The sequence below is a fragment of the Dysidea avara genome, chromosome 6, assembly GCF_963678975.1.
Source record: "Dysidea avara chromosome 6, odDysAvar1.4, whole genome shotgun sequence".
Classification (NCBI taxonomy): domain Eukaryota; kingdom Metazoa; phylum Porifera; class Demospongiae; order Dictyoceratida; family Dysideidae; genus Dysidea; species Dysidea avara.
In genome coordinates, this window is record NC_089277.1 from 18691770 (window position 1) to 18706027 (window position 14258).

At 37.4% G+C, this 14258-nt stretch overlaps 1 protein-coding gene across 1 annotated transcript; it reads right to left on the bottom strand.

Annotated features, from left to right (window-relative positions):
- Positions 1–234: 234 nt before the first annotated feature.
- On the bottom strand, positions 235–13704 carry LOC136258467 (nicotinamide N-methyltransferase-like). Its single transcript, XM_066051777.1, has 3 exons — positions 13616–13704; positions 13230–13537; positions 235–1199 (listed from the first exon to the last, which is right to left on the bottom strand). Exons 2-3 carry the CDS (start codon positions 13325–13327, stop codon positions 389–391), a joined length of 909 nt encoding a protein of 302 aa, XP_065907849.1. The 5' UTR covers positions 13328–13537; positions 13616–13704; the 3' UTR covers positions 235–388.
- Between the last annotated feature and the right edge of the window lie 554 nt (positions 13705–14258).

The following is a 14258-nucleotide window of genomic DNA, read 5'->3' on the forward strand; positions in this document are numbered from 1 at the left end:
GATATGAGGATCAGTAATTAAACTATAATTTTGATTGTAATGCTTTCGTACATCCATTACTGATAAATTACTACTTTATTAGAGTATATCATGATCAGAAGTGTATTTCAATGTTTAACTCAATTAAACTGTTTGATGAAATTGTGACTTCTCTAACTAGGTATGCACTTAATTTAATTTGGTGTAATGCAACACACTATACTAAGTTCATATTAACAGATTGTTACTTGTAAAAATAACACATTTCTTTGCAACAATAACTTACATCTGTTACAAAATAAATTGAATCACACAAAATCAGGCAACTATTTAGTTACATACAAAAGGATAATATCTGTCCTAAAACATAAAATCAATTAAAGTTGCAATAATGCTGATAGTGTGTTAGTCATGGCTTCTGTGCCACAATGAAGCTGAAGCCTACAGAATCACTACCAACATTCCTTAACTCCATTGGCCTATCCCAAAAGTCAGAATAAAGAATATTATAGCCAGCCTTTCTGTATGCCCACTTGACATCTTCCAGTGACACCGGGCAAGGATTGGGATGTTTTATTTGTCCAACCTTATACCAAGACACCTCTAAAGTTGTCTGTGAAATAAAGAAGCCCTTGGGAACCGTTAGATCGTATAGTTTCTTTATTAAGTACACATATTCTTCCAATGACTCCTGACATACTTCCAAACAGAAGCTGCTGCTTACAATATCTACAGGTGCTTTTTTAATAGCTGGAACCACCACATCAGCTTTAACATCACACAGACCAACATTTAGAATACTGCGCAGCCAGTCTTCACGTTTTGTTACAGCATCAGGGCTGGTTTGGCCTTCAAGTTTTTCTACAACTTGTTTGAAATACAAAGACCAATCGTAAGCATTAGGATTCTTGCTTTTCCACAGCAGCACTTCATCACAACAAGCCTTCACATAATCAGTATGATAAATCTCAGCCACGTATGGTGCAGCACTAATGTGAGGGTAGATACATGGACCTCCTGCAATCTCTAGAAGCACTGCAGTAGAATTATCCCACTCTTTGTGGTATTTTTGGTAAAAATTATGGTAGGATTGCATAGTCCATGGTGAGATGTTTATACTTTTATCCACCACAACATTTTCATCAAATGGATTTGTAGGATATCGCTGAGCTAGAAATGTCTTTATGTCACTATAGAGTGTGTCATTGATGTCCTTGTCACTGTAGACCAATTTAATACACATGTCATACATAGAGAACACAGAAGAAATCAAGACACACAATATTGTGTTGTGTGGCCGAGGAAACATGGTGTAGGAATGCACAACAGACAAGTGTGTATCAAACAGTATAGTAGACTAGTAGTACTATTTATAAGTAGGGATCCTTCAAAAGTGACACACGCTGCTTAAAATGCTGCCTTTTAAAAACCAATGACTGAATTAGGGATTAAATGTCAACTCAGGGGTGCCAACAGGGGGACAACTGTAGCCTTTTTCCCTGGGTCCCACTTTGTAAGGGGCCCTAAGGGGGCCTCATACAGTAGTAGTAGCTGCATGTGCCCCATAGCTACATTATCCACACATAGCTACAATAAAACAAATGTACTGTACAACAATGTAAATCTTCCCTGTAGACTCGAAGATACATAGAACCCTCAGTAAGAAACACCATCCAAGCTCACTGAGATCCATAGCAATGCAGTGCAGTAGTTGCAGCAAACCATTACTTGTATCATATCTTATAAGGTGCTTTATATAGACAGTGTGACTTTTACACAAAATCGAGATACTCTAATAGAACAGTCGCCTAATACAGCAGTCAGGCTAATATTCAGTTGTAGTAACAGTCTGGCATAGGGTATAAAAATTTCTTAGATTTGGCAGAAAGCTTGTTATAAAATTCAAGCTTGAGATATCCTAATAGAGCAGTCACCCTAATACATGAGGGATATGCCTCCAGACACCCCTGGCATGCTTGCATGCTAAAACTGTCAAAAAGTTTATCAGTAAGTATAGCTAGTAGTTCGCTTTTAGTTGTAGTCTAGTAGCTAAGCTTGTTATTGTGGTGTCCTTTTGATTTATTTTTATTGAAGTTTCTTATTAAAAATTATGGATTGTAGGGGCCCTACATTCTAAATTTACCCTGGGCTCCTAAATCCTCTTGGCAGCCTTGTGCCAACTAGTATATCTTGAAGTGTCTTCTTTTTGTATGTTATGTCCTTTGTTTTGTCTTCTTTTTGTGTGTCTATGTCCTTTGTTTATATATGCTTTCTTTTTAAGGGCATCAGAGTAGGTGTAACCAGTGAGGCCAGCGCCTCACCACTTTAGCTGAAATGAATCTTGAAGCCAAAACTAAAGTGAACATGCAATACTTAGCATGGCAACAGTTGACAGAAACAACACTTATTAGAGTCTAATGTGTCTTTCACTCAGAAGGTATTCGACTCTAATATCTATGGCTCCATGATGAATAAATCCACATTAAACACCTATAAAAATAATTAATATATATTTAGCTACTTTGGAAACAGTTTATCTCTTAATAATAAATTCAAAATGGAGGTGCTTTTTGAGTTTTATCATTAACAGTTTAACTTACCATGTATATTTTAGCTAACTAACTAACTAGCTAGCACTTTTCACACAGTACAACAGCCAAAATTACCTCCTAATAGCATCATATCTTATAATTTGCAGTTCTGTATACTCATTTACGATTACTACATGGTGACACAAACAACACATTAACAACAGGAACTCTGGATACCTACTACCAGACAAACAGTGAAGTCTGTTATCCACAAGTGTACCATATGTAAGAAATACAGCGGTAAGTCCAGACCCAGCTCCTCTACCTGAGATCAGGGCAAGCGATGTTCTGCCATTTACATTCATGAGTGTAGATTTCACCAGGGCATTGTATGTACAAGAGAACAGTCAAGAACTGAAAGTCTATACATGCCTGTTTACATGTGCAACCAGCAGAGCCATTCACCTGGAGATTGTTAATGACCTTACAGTTGACATGTTTTTTTTTATCTTTCAAGAGGATTGCAAGTCCCATATCATTGGTCCAGCATAATAGTGTTAGATAATGCATCAAAATATCAGTCAGCAGCAGAAGAGCTACAGCAACTCCTTAGATCTCCAGTTCTTACACACAGCCTGAGTACACAAGTACAATGGCAATTTATCCCCAGGAGGGCTCCATGGTACGAGGGATGGTGGGAAAGGCTAGGAAACAGGCACTTGTAATCTACTTTAGCGTCGATGGAGAGATAAATACCTGACCGCACATTACAGGCAAGAATGCATAATACTATTGAGGCAGGTGATGTGGTGTTAGTGCACTCAGATGAGTTGTAAAAAGACTGTGATTGAAGAACTGATCGTGATTAAAGGAAATGATGGGCTGGTGAGAGCAGAAAACATTCAAACACCCACAGGTAGAATCAACAAGATTTGCACTGCTAGTTCCCACTTCAGACAACCCCCATGAGCAGGAACCCCAACCCCCACCAGAACTACAGCAACCAAATGGAGTAGTGAAGTGGCCAATAGTGGGCTGAGTAGTGAAAGAACAAAGCCAGGACATTCGCAGGGGGGAAGCAGCACAGTGGGGAAGAGAATGAGTTGGTGAATGAACCAAGCTCCCACCCCCGAGGATCTCATGAACTAACTGTAGCAGTTTAACTGTAATAGTAAATTTATGTAATAAGTAATAAAGCACGTACAGTCGAACCTCTCTTATCCGACACCTGCATAATCCAGAATCCTCTCTAATCTGACCAAAATGTCATTTACCAACACTTTTGTATAGAAAACAACCTCTGTAATCTGACACCTCTGTACTCCATAATCCGACACAAAATTTGATTCTCTAGACTTGGAAATACATTATTTTCAACCTTTGTAATCTGACAGAGAATGATAGTTGCAATAAAAACAATCACAGAAAATGATTTTTAAGCAACCAAAGTATTTAATTGGTTAACAATAATAGAAAAAAAGTTGTAATACTTGCAAGTTCTAAAATTAATTCATGTTAAAAACATTGTGTGATCCGTTTTACCTGTAATATACTGCATAATCCGACATTATTCTAGACATTGTACAATGTCGGATTACAGAGGTGACTTGATAATCCAACAACCTCAGCAAAATTTATGGCTACCATTGAGCATCAGATTAGAGAGGTTTGACTGTATGTATTGATCATTGTGGTGTATGTGTGTGCATGCATAGAATATGGATAACTAGTGTAGATCATGTAATCCAACAGAAATCAGAATTCTGTTTACTATATCGCCCCTCAGAGGAGGGTGGAAGTGGTTTAAGAGTCGTTAAAATGAATTACACAAAACCCTTGGTTTTGGATGAATTAAAATGCGTGAATTATGCACTGTATACCATAAATATTATCAGGGGAAAATTTTTGCTAATCTTGTGGTTTTGGCAATAAAATTTTATCCTTGAAATATTTAGACCTTCATAATAGTCTAATACATTAGGAATTGTTTGCAAATCCACGAAAATGTTAAATTAGGTAACCTTGAAAATTTTCTCTCTTGAAATATTTAAGCTATACGGTAGCTAACAAAGCATAGATATTTGAGTACAGGGATTGGAAATGAGCATGTGCCCTGAAACACTCTGCCAGTTTGTGGTGAATTCATGTGGCCAAAATTGTGTCTTCTGCTCTGGACAACTTTCTATGAGTGCCAATGGAAAAAAGAGTGTGTCTTCGCAATACCATGAAGTTTTGCTCTGCACCATTAAAGATCTATCTTGCATAACAGCATTTGTGTTGAAGTCGATAAATCATAGAGTAGTACAGTTTAAAAGAATTGAGACGAGACTGCCAAAGGGAGCGAAATTAAGTACCCCATGCAAAACTGTGCTACTTCGGGGTTATTCTGGCATTGCTTGCCATAGTCAGATCTGGGAAATACTGTCAGGGGGCTTGGGGGGAAGGGGGGGCAAGAAGTTTTAAGGTAAAACAGTGTTTATTCCACTAAGAGGAGAAGAATGGAAATCTAGTATATTCATTTGCATAATGAAAGAAGTGGATGCATTTTCTAAGAGGATATCTTCTGAGAAAATTTTTTAAAATTAGACCTAATTTGGGAGCATTTTTGATAACAACTAGCTAACAAAGTGTATGCTTTGCAAAAGCATATAAAAATTAGTTAGCCTATCTGAGATAAATGTGTACTAAATCAAAATAAAGTAGAATTGTTATAATTTGCAAATTTATAAATTGACATTAGAATTGTGACTGTTCTATTAGAATAGTGACTGCTCTATTAGAGTATCTTGATTATCGCACAAAAATTTGCCTCGCTTTCTTCATAGTGTACAGTTTATAACTGTAATATACATTTATAACTGTTGTCTTCTATTTTCCCATTGGCTTCTGTACTGCTGAATACAATATGAATTCATGATTCCAGTTTCTGGTATCTATATAGTTTTAGGTCCAAAGGGGGCCAAGTGGGGCAAAGCCCCCTTGGCCCCTCTCAGATCCACTTATGTTGCTTGCCAGTCAAAACTAGACTTACCTTCAACTCAACAAGTAGACAAAACAATCATGTCAACTAATGTTTGATGATGGTGCGGCAAGACCTCATCTCCAGACTTACGAAACAAGTTAAGCTTATCTATACTTGTAAAATGTTCAGATATTATCATGAAATACTCCACTATAGACTTCTGTTCTTTGTAACAGGTAGACAAAAAACAGAGGTATCCATTGATGATCGAAATGTTAACTGATGGTGAAAACTGCCCAAGACAATCAGAAGCATTAAAACACTCATATGTCAACTACATACAATACTCAAAGTTATTTAAATCTACTTTAAGATGACAAATGTGACCGTCTCAGCAAAAACCCGACTCAGTGTTCACACACTTTCCAATTTTTTTCAACATTATTTGCAGTATATCCAAGGAATGGATCAGTAAAGTTTCAGCCTAGCGGTTTTTGGAATTATAGCGCTAGACGGTAGGAAGAGTAAGATGATTGAATCAAACAGCAACTCTACTGAAAACAAATTACAGGCACTTACATTCCCAGCCATAACTTCCATTTGTATTAGTCTACAATGTTGCAATATGGCTTAAAATGTTTACCATGCAAATCCACCAAGGTATAGTGTTAGCCCTGTAGTCACTTACGCATATGAGTATGAAGGTGAAGAAATGGCAACAATTTTGCTTATGTTTACCACTAGTGCTGTACACCAGTGTGCAAATAACCAGTTATTAACCAGTGTTGTCTAAGTCAGCCAATAACTGGTGAAGAAACCTTTAAACTGGCTATTGCCCACCCACTTTGTAAACCATACTACTGACAAGTGTTAACATCATATAACCTCAAAGCATGTGTAAATATGTGATTGTAACAACTATTATTGCAAGACAGGATGTTGATGGTCACTTTGGTACCACCCTAAACCTTCCAGCAGGCTTGTTGACAACATTATGTCTGCCAATATACACACAAACCAATTAACCAGTTATTGCCAATTATTGGTAGGCAATTAACTGGTGACAAAAAATTTGTAGGTGTACACCACTATTTACCACACCATAAACTAATGCACATGACACGCATACCAATGGGAATACGGAAACAAAACAAAGATTTTGAACTTTCCATGAACAGGCAAATAAGATGATGTATAGTTTTTCTTTAATTTTCCTTTTCCGAGTAATGAACTGACAAAACTTTCGTAATTTTTCTTTGTAGCATGCGTAATTTTATGAATTTTAAAACTTTTAATATTTTCAATGTGCATACTTGTGCGAACAAATCAGGTTCTTGCTGAGACGGTCACAAATACACTTTTCATATGGTCACCTTAGCACATTTAACTCGTGTTAACCATTCATATGAGCTTGGGTTGAACCTCAAAGTCATAAAAATGTCATAAGTGAGTTCAACCCCACAAAGCAGTAGGGTAACTATAGGGTTCAACCCAGGTCTGCAAAGTAAAAACAAGTTGCAGTTTTTGGTGAATACATAAAGTGCTTAGAAGACAAATAATCATTCAATGAATACCATCACGATTACTTGTGAACAGAACCTGGGTTGAAAGTGGGTTACTCAACTCTCACTTTTAAGTGTCCATGTGGAAACAGTGTTAACCATGTACTGCCATTCTGGCCACATGGATGATGAAAACGAGGAGTGCTTCAACCACAACCAATGGAAGATATACACGGCATGCGTTTGGTTTGTAATCATGGTTCCGTAGGCTCTAATATCTATGAACAAAGTTTAGCATTGCATTTAAAGAATATACATAGTTGTCTAGTGCTAGAATCGCTACTATAGAGTCTACATGTGAAAGTGTTTCATAAGTGCTTTTATAAAATAAAGATTAACTAGATGCCGGACTCAACGAGTCAAACACTTCGTGTAAGTTATGCATTACAAAGTATGGAATTATGGACCTGATATTGGTGCTCCGTAAATAGATTCAACTGACACCAGAGCCTGCAGGACATTACCCTTGGGCAATTGTCTGCCTGCATATTAGCAAGCATGTCTGTCCTTTTATTATTTCAGGTCCGAGTGCTCAGTGGTGTACAAGAGAATAGCCACTCTGCTGTCAGAAAAAAATGGACAATATTACAGCAAGACCCTGTACTGGCTAAGATGTAAACTGAGTTTTTTCTCTACTCCGAACAGCCGTCACTTGTTTGAGAGGTTCTAGATCTTCCTACCACCACTTTGGCCTCAAATAGTCTGCAGCTATTGACCTTGTGTGTGCAGAGATAGGGTAACATGTTACCTAATATGTTGTGTTACCTAATATGATGTGTTACCTAATATGATGTGTTACCTAATATGATGTGTTACCTAATATATATTACAATTGCGAATTGAAGTAATACAACTCGTTACTTTATGAAATGTTGTAATCTAACTTAAATTATTTTCGGAAACTATTAATGAGCAAGGTATTATATTATGTAACGAGTAGTAATGAGCAAGGTAATGAGTAGCGATAAGCACAATGTAATGAGTGATACTATCAGTAACAATGAGCCAGTAATGCATTACAAATGGCTTTTATACTATCCATTAAACTACTCAGTGATCTATTACCTCAATCCATTAACCTGTCAGATGCTGTCCATTGGAATGATGCATACCACATGACTAGATTATTGCTATTAATGCCCACTGTCTATGTGAAAACATGTGGTTTGCATGCATATGCTGAAGTGTTACTTTAATTTATTACACTGCTTGAAATTTCTATGTTTACTAGAGTGGTATATCCTCAGTATATGGAACAGTTAATTGTTTGTTATTTTAGTAGTTTTTCAGTAAACCTGCATTCACTGATGTTTTACTGAGAGTTTAAAACTTAGTAAAACAATTATGTTCCATATACTTAAAGTTACTGACATTTTACTATGGGTACAACTACAGTAAAGCAACTTAACATATTAGTAAACTAGGAACCTTCAAGCAGTGTTAAATATTAAAGTAACTTAGTACAAATTCATAACATTGTGAAGTTACTTGCATTCAGTAACTTTAATATTTACAGCTAATAATATTAAGTTACATTTACCAAGTAACTTATGTAATATATTTCATTGTGTAGAAAGTATCATGTAGTATGTAATACATTCTTGAAAACGTAACTTCCCCAACTCTGTGTGTGCTCAGAGGGCAGGATCAGTTATTTTGACTGAATCTATATCTTTAAGCATTAGTATATAGCTATATTCTCTTTGTGCATTGTTATTTGTAATTTTGCTTGTTTGTTTAATTGTTTATTCAATGTTTTCCTTTTTTGTTACAAAAAAGTATACGGTACACATTTTGATTAAATTTCCCGTAAACGTCCAGTGATGTCTCATTTTAAATTTATTTATTTATTTATTAAGGCTTTACAGAACAAGTACTGAAGGTCTGTAGGACACTTGGTTCTACAGCCTTAAAGTTGTTACAGAAAGTATGTTTGAAAAGGTGAGAAAAACCCATGACTGAACCTGAGCAGCCTCAAAACCTGCAGCCATTCGGGGTACTTTGAGATAATAAGTCACTCTCTAGAGTTCCTATGGATACATATGCATGAAATTGACAAGGAGAAAGCAACCTGACCACCTGGCAGACTCCTGTAAGCGTTTGAGCGTTAATTGGATGGCTGCACGAGGTTCAAGGCTGCCCAGGTCCAGTCATGGATTTTTATCTCCTTTCTCCACCTTTCAAGCATACTTTCTGTAGCAACTTTAAACAGGCTATAGGACCAGGTGTCCTACAGACCTTCAGCACTTGTGCTGTAAAGCCTTAATAAATAAAATAAATAGCTTTTATTTTATTTGTAATTCATGATTAAAAGGATTAAATAAACTAGGGATATTTAGAAAGTAGATGAGTTGCTCCACAACTTAAAATATAAAACTGTTAATTGAATTGATGTAAGTTTGATTTGTAGACAGTGAGTGTCCGTGATTTGACTTTTCTTTCCGATTATATGTATTAATCAGATAAGTCTTTGGAAAGCTGCTGTGACGAGACAAGGAATCCGGGAAGGCTGATACTGTGGATTTCATGTCCATTGAAAAATCCCGTACTATGTGACCACAAAATATTTACCTGGAATTTACACTCAATATGCAATCACAGCATGGAATTTCTCAACAGACATGAAATCCACGTGTGCGAACCCATATAACCTTGACCTAGGTGAGGATGTATAAAGTATATACCATATTAGAGGTGTACCGATAATCGGATCGGCTACAATATCGGCCACCGATATGGTATTTTTTTACCAATATCGGTATCGGTACAGAACAGCAGGATGACCGATATCGCTACCGATATTTATACAGTAGGAATAGTTTGTACATAAACGGATTATACATGCTCTGGCTTATTGTTCACTCTGCAACAAGCGCTACACTACGAGAAGCCATATAAATACGCGCGATTCTAGTGTTAGTTGCTGGAAAGCTTATCACAGTCTTTCAAATGAAGCAGTTATAGAGTACCTTTGTAATAAAAGAAGGATCACAGGATAACGGAAACTTGCTGTACCAGCTTTCTCACAAACCATTAGAATGCGGAGTAATGCAGAAATATCCGTTTAAGGCTTCATGGGAGTATACATAAAAATGTTTGTTGGTACCTAATTGTCTGGATTGCACAATAGAAACACAATAGAAACCCAAGCTGTATACCACCACAGGCAGAGTATAGCAATGAATACATGCACATGTTGTTGTAGGGTAGGTAAATGTACACTTTCGTTTGCTTAAAATATTAATGCAAATATCGGATCGACCATCGGTTATCGGCTTCTTTTGGTTGCATCAATATCGGATATCGATACATGCCAAAAACCCATATCGGTACACCTCTATACCATATAGCCAGAAAGTTTGGCGGGAGGAAAGTTTGGCGAATTTGGCAATTTAGCGGTGTTTTGCCAAACTAAAATCCGCCAAATCTTTTGTCCAATACAAATCTGTATTAGCTCTACGAAATTCGCCAAACTTTTTTCTCGTCAAAATCCTATCGTGGAAAATTCACCAAAGTTTCCTCCCGCCAAACTTTCCGGTTATACGGTATATATATATAGGTTTCCCAATGAAAAAAAAATCGACTTTCACCAAATAATTTCTTTACTACTGCAGGGTGTTTATCTTAATGCACTGACACTTGAACCACTATAAAACTGGAGGCACAATCATTTTAGTTTGAGAGTTAACCATTGTAAATTTTTGCTTATCACGATATTTGTGTCAAAAATGTGGTACCTTAAACACAGCTACTTCTACAGGACAGAATTGAATGTTCTCATTAGCTAAATATTATCTAGGGTTGCTGTGCTCAACAAACATGCATAGTGGTGGGTAAAGGTCTAGCTGTATACATTGCACAGGGTTAATTACTTGGTAAAAATCCGAGTAATTTATGTTTGGGCTGCCCTGCCATCTGAGAAGAGAGAAGCCAGCTCTTCCTCACAGCATGGTGATGCAATGGGATGTTCACTCAGTCCATACTGCAAGTTTGAAATTAATCTGAGATTGTATGCTATCTGGCTGGTGGTAGTGAAATATCATGTTGCTAAAAATGCAAAATTACAAGTTTGAGCTGCCCTGCCATCCAAGAAGAGAGAAGCCAGCTCTTCCTCACAACATGGTAATGCAATAGGATGTTCACTCAGTCTGTATTGCAAGTTTGAAATAAATCCGAGTTTGTTTGCTGTCTAGCTGGTGGCGATGAAATAGCTATACCCACATCTTCACCGTACTATTATTGGCGTAAATTTCATTGCCATCAGCCAGATAGCAAACAATCTCAGATTCATTTCAAACTTGCAACACAGACTGAGTGAACATCCACAATGCTGTGAGGAAGAGTTGGTCATTCTATTCTCAGATGGCACGACAGCCCAATCGTATTTCTATTGACACAACAATTTTATTGCCACCAGCCAGATAGCAATCTCAAATTCATTTCAAACTTGCAGTACAGACTGAGTGGACATCTACTTTCATCACTACACTATAAGGAAGAGTTAGCTATTCTATTCTTAGATGGCTTGACAGCTCAATCATATTTCTATCCACGATGCTTATTTTTGTACAAGATGTTGCATCATACTTACCAAGGTAACAGCAACTATAATACATTGTGCTCATTACAGTGTATCTCAATATCATTTTTGCATATTGATATCAGTAAAATATTGAATTTCTCGATATTATTGAAATATTGCCCACCCCTAGTGGGAGGGAAAGACAACGACAACCTGCTAACTGCTTACTGCAAATGTCAGAATGGCCCCCTTTATAGACCTCTTTGAAGTGTGTGCTTAAATTATTGGCAGTGTTGGGAGTAACACGTTACATAATATTATTACGTTTGTGGTAACTAAGTATTATAACAAAATACGTTATAAAAACAGGTAATATAACTCAAGTTATTTTACTTACAAATGTAATGCGTTACCTAAGTAATATAGTTACTGTAATGAGTCGTAATATTATTACTACAAGTAACGAAGTTACTAATCTCGTTAGTAATCCACTGAGTAACACCTAGCTACAACGAAGTAATGAAGCCTACTGAATGAAGCTTACTCACCAGCTTCTTACTTATAACCAAAATTCGCACATTGCCCAACAACGCAATCATGTCACGTGATAAGGTGGTAGTTTCACACATGACAGCTTAAGGCTGTTGACACAAAGTAATATAATATGTAATATTATTATAGTTACTTTATTTTTTGGGTAATATGTAACTGTAACTAAATAGTTCTGTTACAAGTAGTATGTAACTAGTTACTATAAAAAGTAACTATCCCAACACTGATTATTGGAATGCACGAGGGGGTTAGGTCAAAACCTGTATGACTAGTCTGAGTGTAGTGACAATCCATGCAAGCTCATTCTACTAGTTAACCCTGTTTAACCTTCTGTTAAACTTGTGACATCATCTCGACCCTCACAAGGAGCATAATCAAAAGAGACTGGCTTCTGCCCCTCTGATTGCTCATCATACAAAGGTCAAAAATAAACTCCATCGTAATTAGACATCATGGACCATAATGGAACCATGGCGACAAGGAAATAATTGTTGTCAGCTAAATAGTCCATTTTCAATAAGGCTAAAGTATACAGTACACCTTTTGGCTTCTTGTATGGCTTTACTGGGGTGCTTTAACCGCAAAAGTCTGTTTTCCATAGGCTTCAATATATTTTGACATCACTTTTGATTAGCTATTGATCTAGTATACTTTGGTGTAGCAATTAGTGATAGCTACAGATTTTCAGAGCTTCTGGAACCACTCTATTAATTGATCCTTGTTGAATAGCGCTGTGACCTCTAATGGAGCTAATAATTATTATGCAACGATATTGATGACCTGTCAATTATGACATCATTTGTGCGCGAGTTGTCTCCAACACAATTACCCAGTATACTTGAGTACCATGCGCAGAAAGAGAAGGCTAAAATACATAGTAGCCATTGAAAGATATGGTTTCGCTGTTAAAAGCAGGTAGTCTCGCGTGGCTAGACGAGACTAAAAAGCAGGCACCCCACAGAAGCCATAAACGTGTTGCTGAATGGACTGCCGGCCATAACCATAACATGATAGTAACTATTTTCATAGCCTCGTGCGCCCAACTGTAAAGAGTCTGGCGCACGAGACTACTATCTCTTTACTATCTACTGTACCTAGCTACTACCTAGTATGATGTTCACCTTGACTGTTGTGTCGATAAAAATCTGAAGCGAAGAATGTATCGTGAAGATCGAACTTTGAAACTCCTTACTAAACTTGACGAAAGACGAGACAACATCTTAATAGTCAAAAACAAAAGCACGCACACAAATAAAATCTAATTTGTTGATGGCGGGGGCATTTCCAAACTGATTTTAAAGTCATAATGACGCCGCCGCCCCCCCTCCTTCCTTAGCGTCACACTATGAATAGACTACAAACAGTATTGCTGCTTAACTGATCACATCACTTTCTCTGTTCCTAGCTGCAAGTTTAGGTGGGGTCTATTCTACGGAACGGAACGGAACGGAATGATGGACTAATCCACGGAACGGAACGCTTTCTCAAATTGAAGCTTGCAACTTACCATTGCTGAAACTGCCCTTACAAGTTATCAGTGGCACCTCCAGTGGGTGATTAAACATAAGATAAAAAGAATTAAAGGATCGATTGTGGGTTCTTGTTGGTTGTCATTAGTAACGAAGTATTTTTTTATTTTTTTTATTCCGGCCCTAATGGCACTCCCATCCTCCCCGATCTGTAGCTAGAAGTTAAACCTAATTTAATTTATAAATGACAAAAAGCAGAAAAAAGAAAAAGTAGCTAAACCTACAGAGCCTACACAGACCTACAAAAACACCGCATGGACCGCCAGCATACACACAGCAAAACCCCCGGACAGGGGCCTTAAGAAGAATGCCCTGCAGACTACTGACTAAACTGCAGGGAGTGGGAGCATGAAACAGAGTTCAACTCCCCCAAAGGACTGCCAGGCAACAGGCTAAATAGATGTAAAAGTGTCCGGGCATTGTGGCGCCACAGACAAACAGAGAGTTGCTCTAGCAGATGGCGGTATGCTAGGCCACGAGAAATGCCACTCCTGGTGGTTGTCCTGAAAGCAATATCCTGCAAGACAGGATGACTAGCCACAAACCCAAGGACTCAACCACCAGGGGGACAAAGACACCTCCAGCAGCCTGTACAAGCTCATCATGGTGAGCATCCTTATC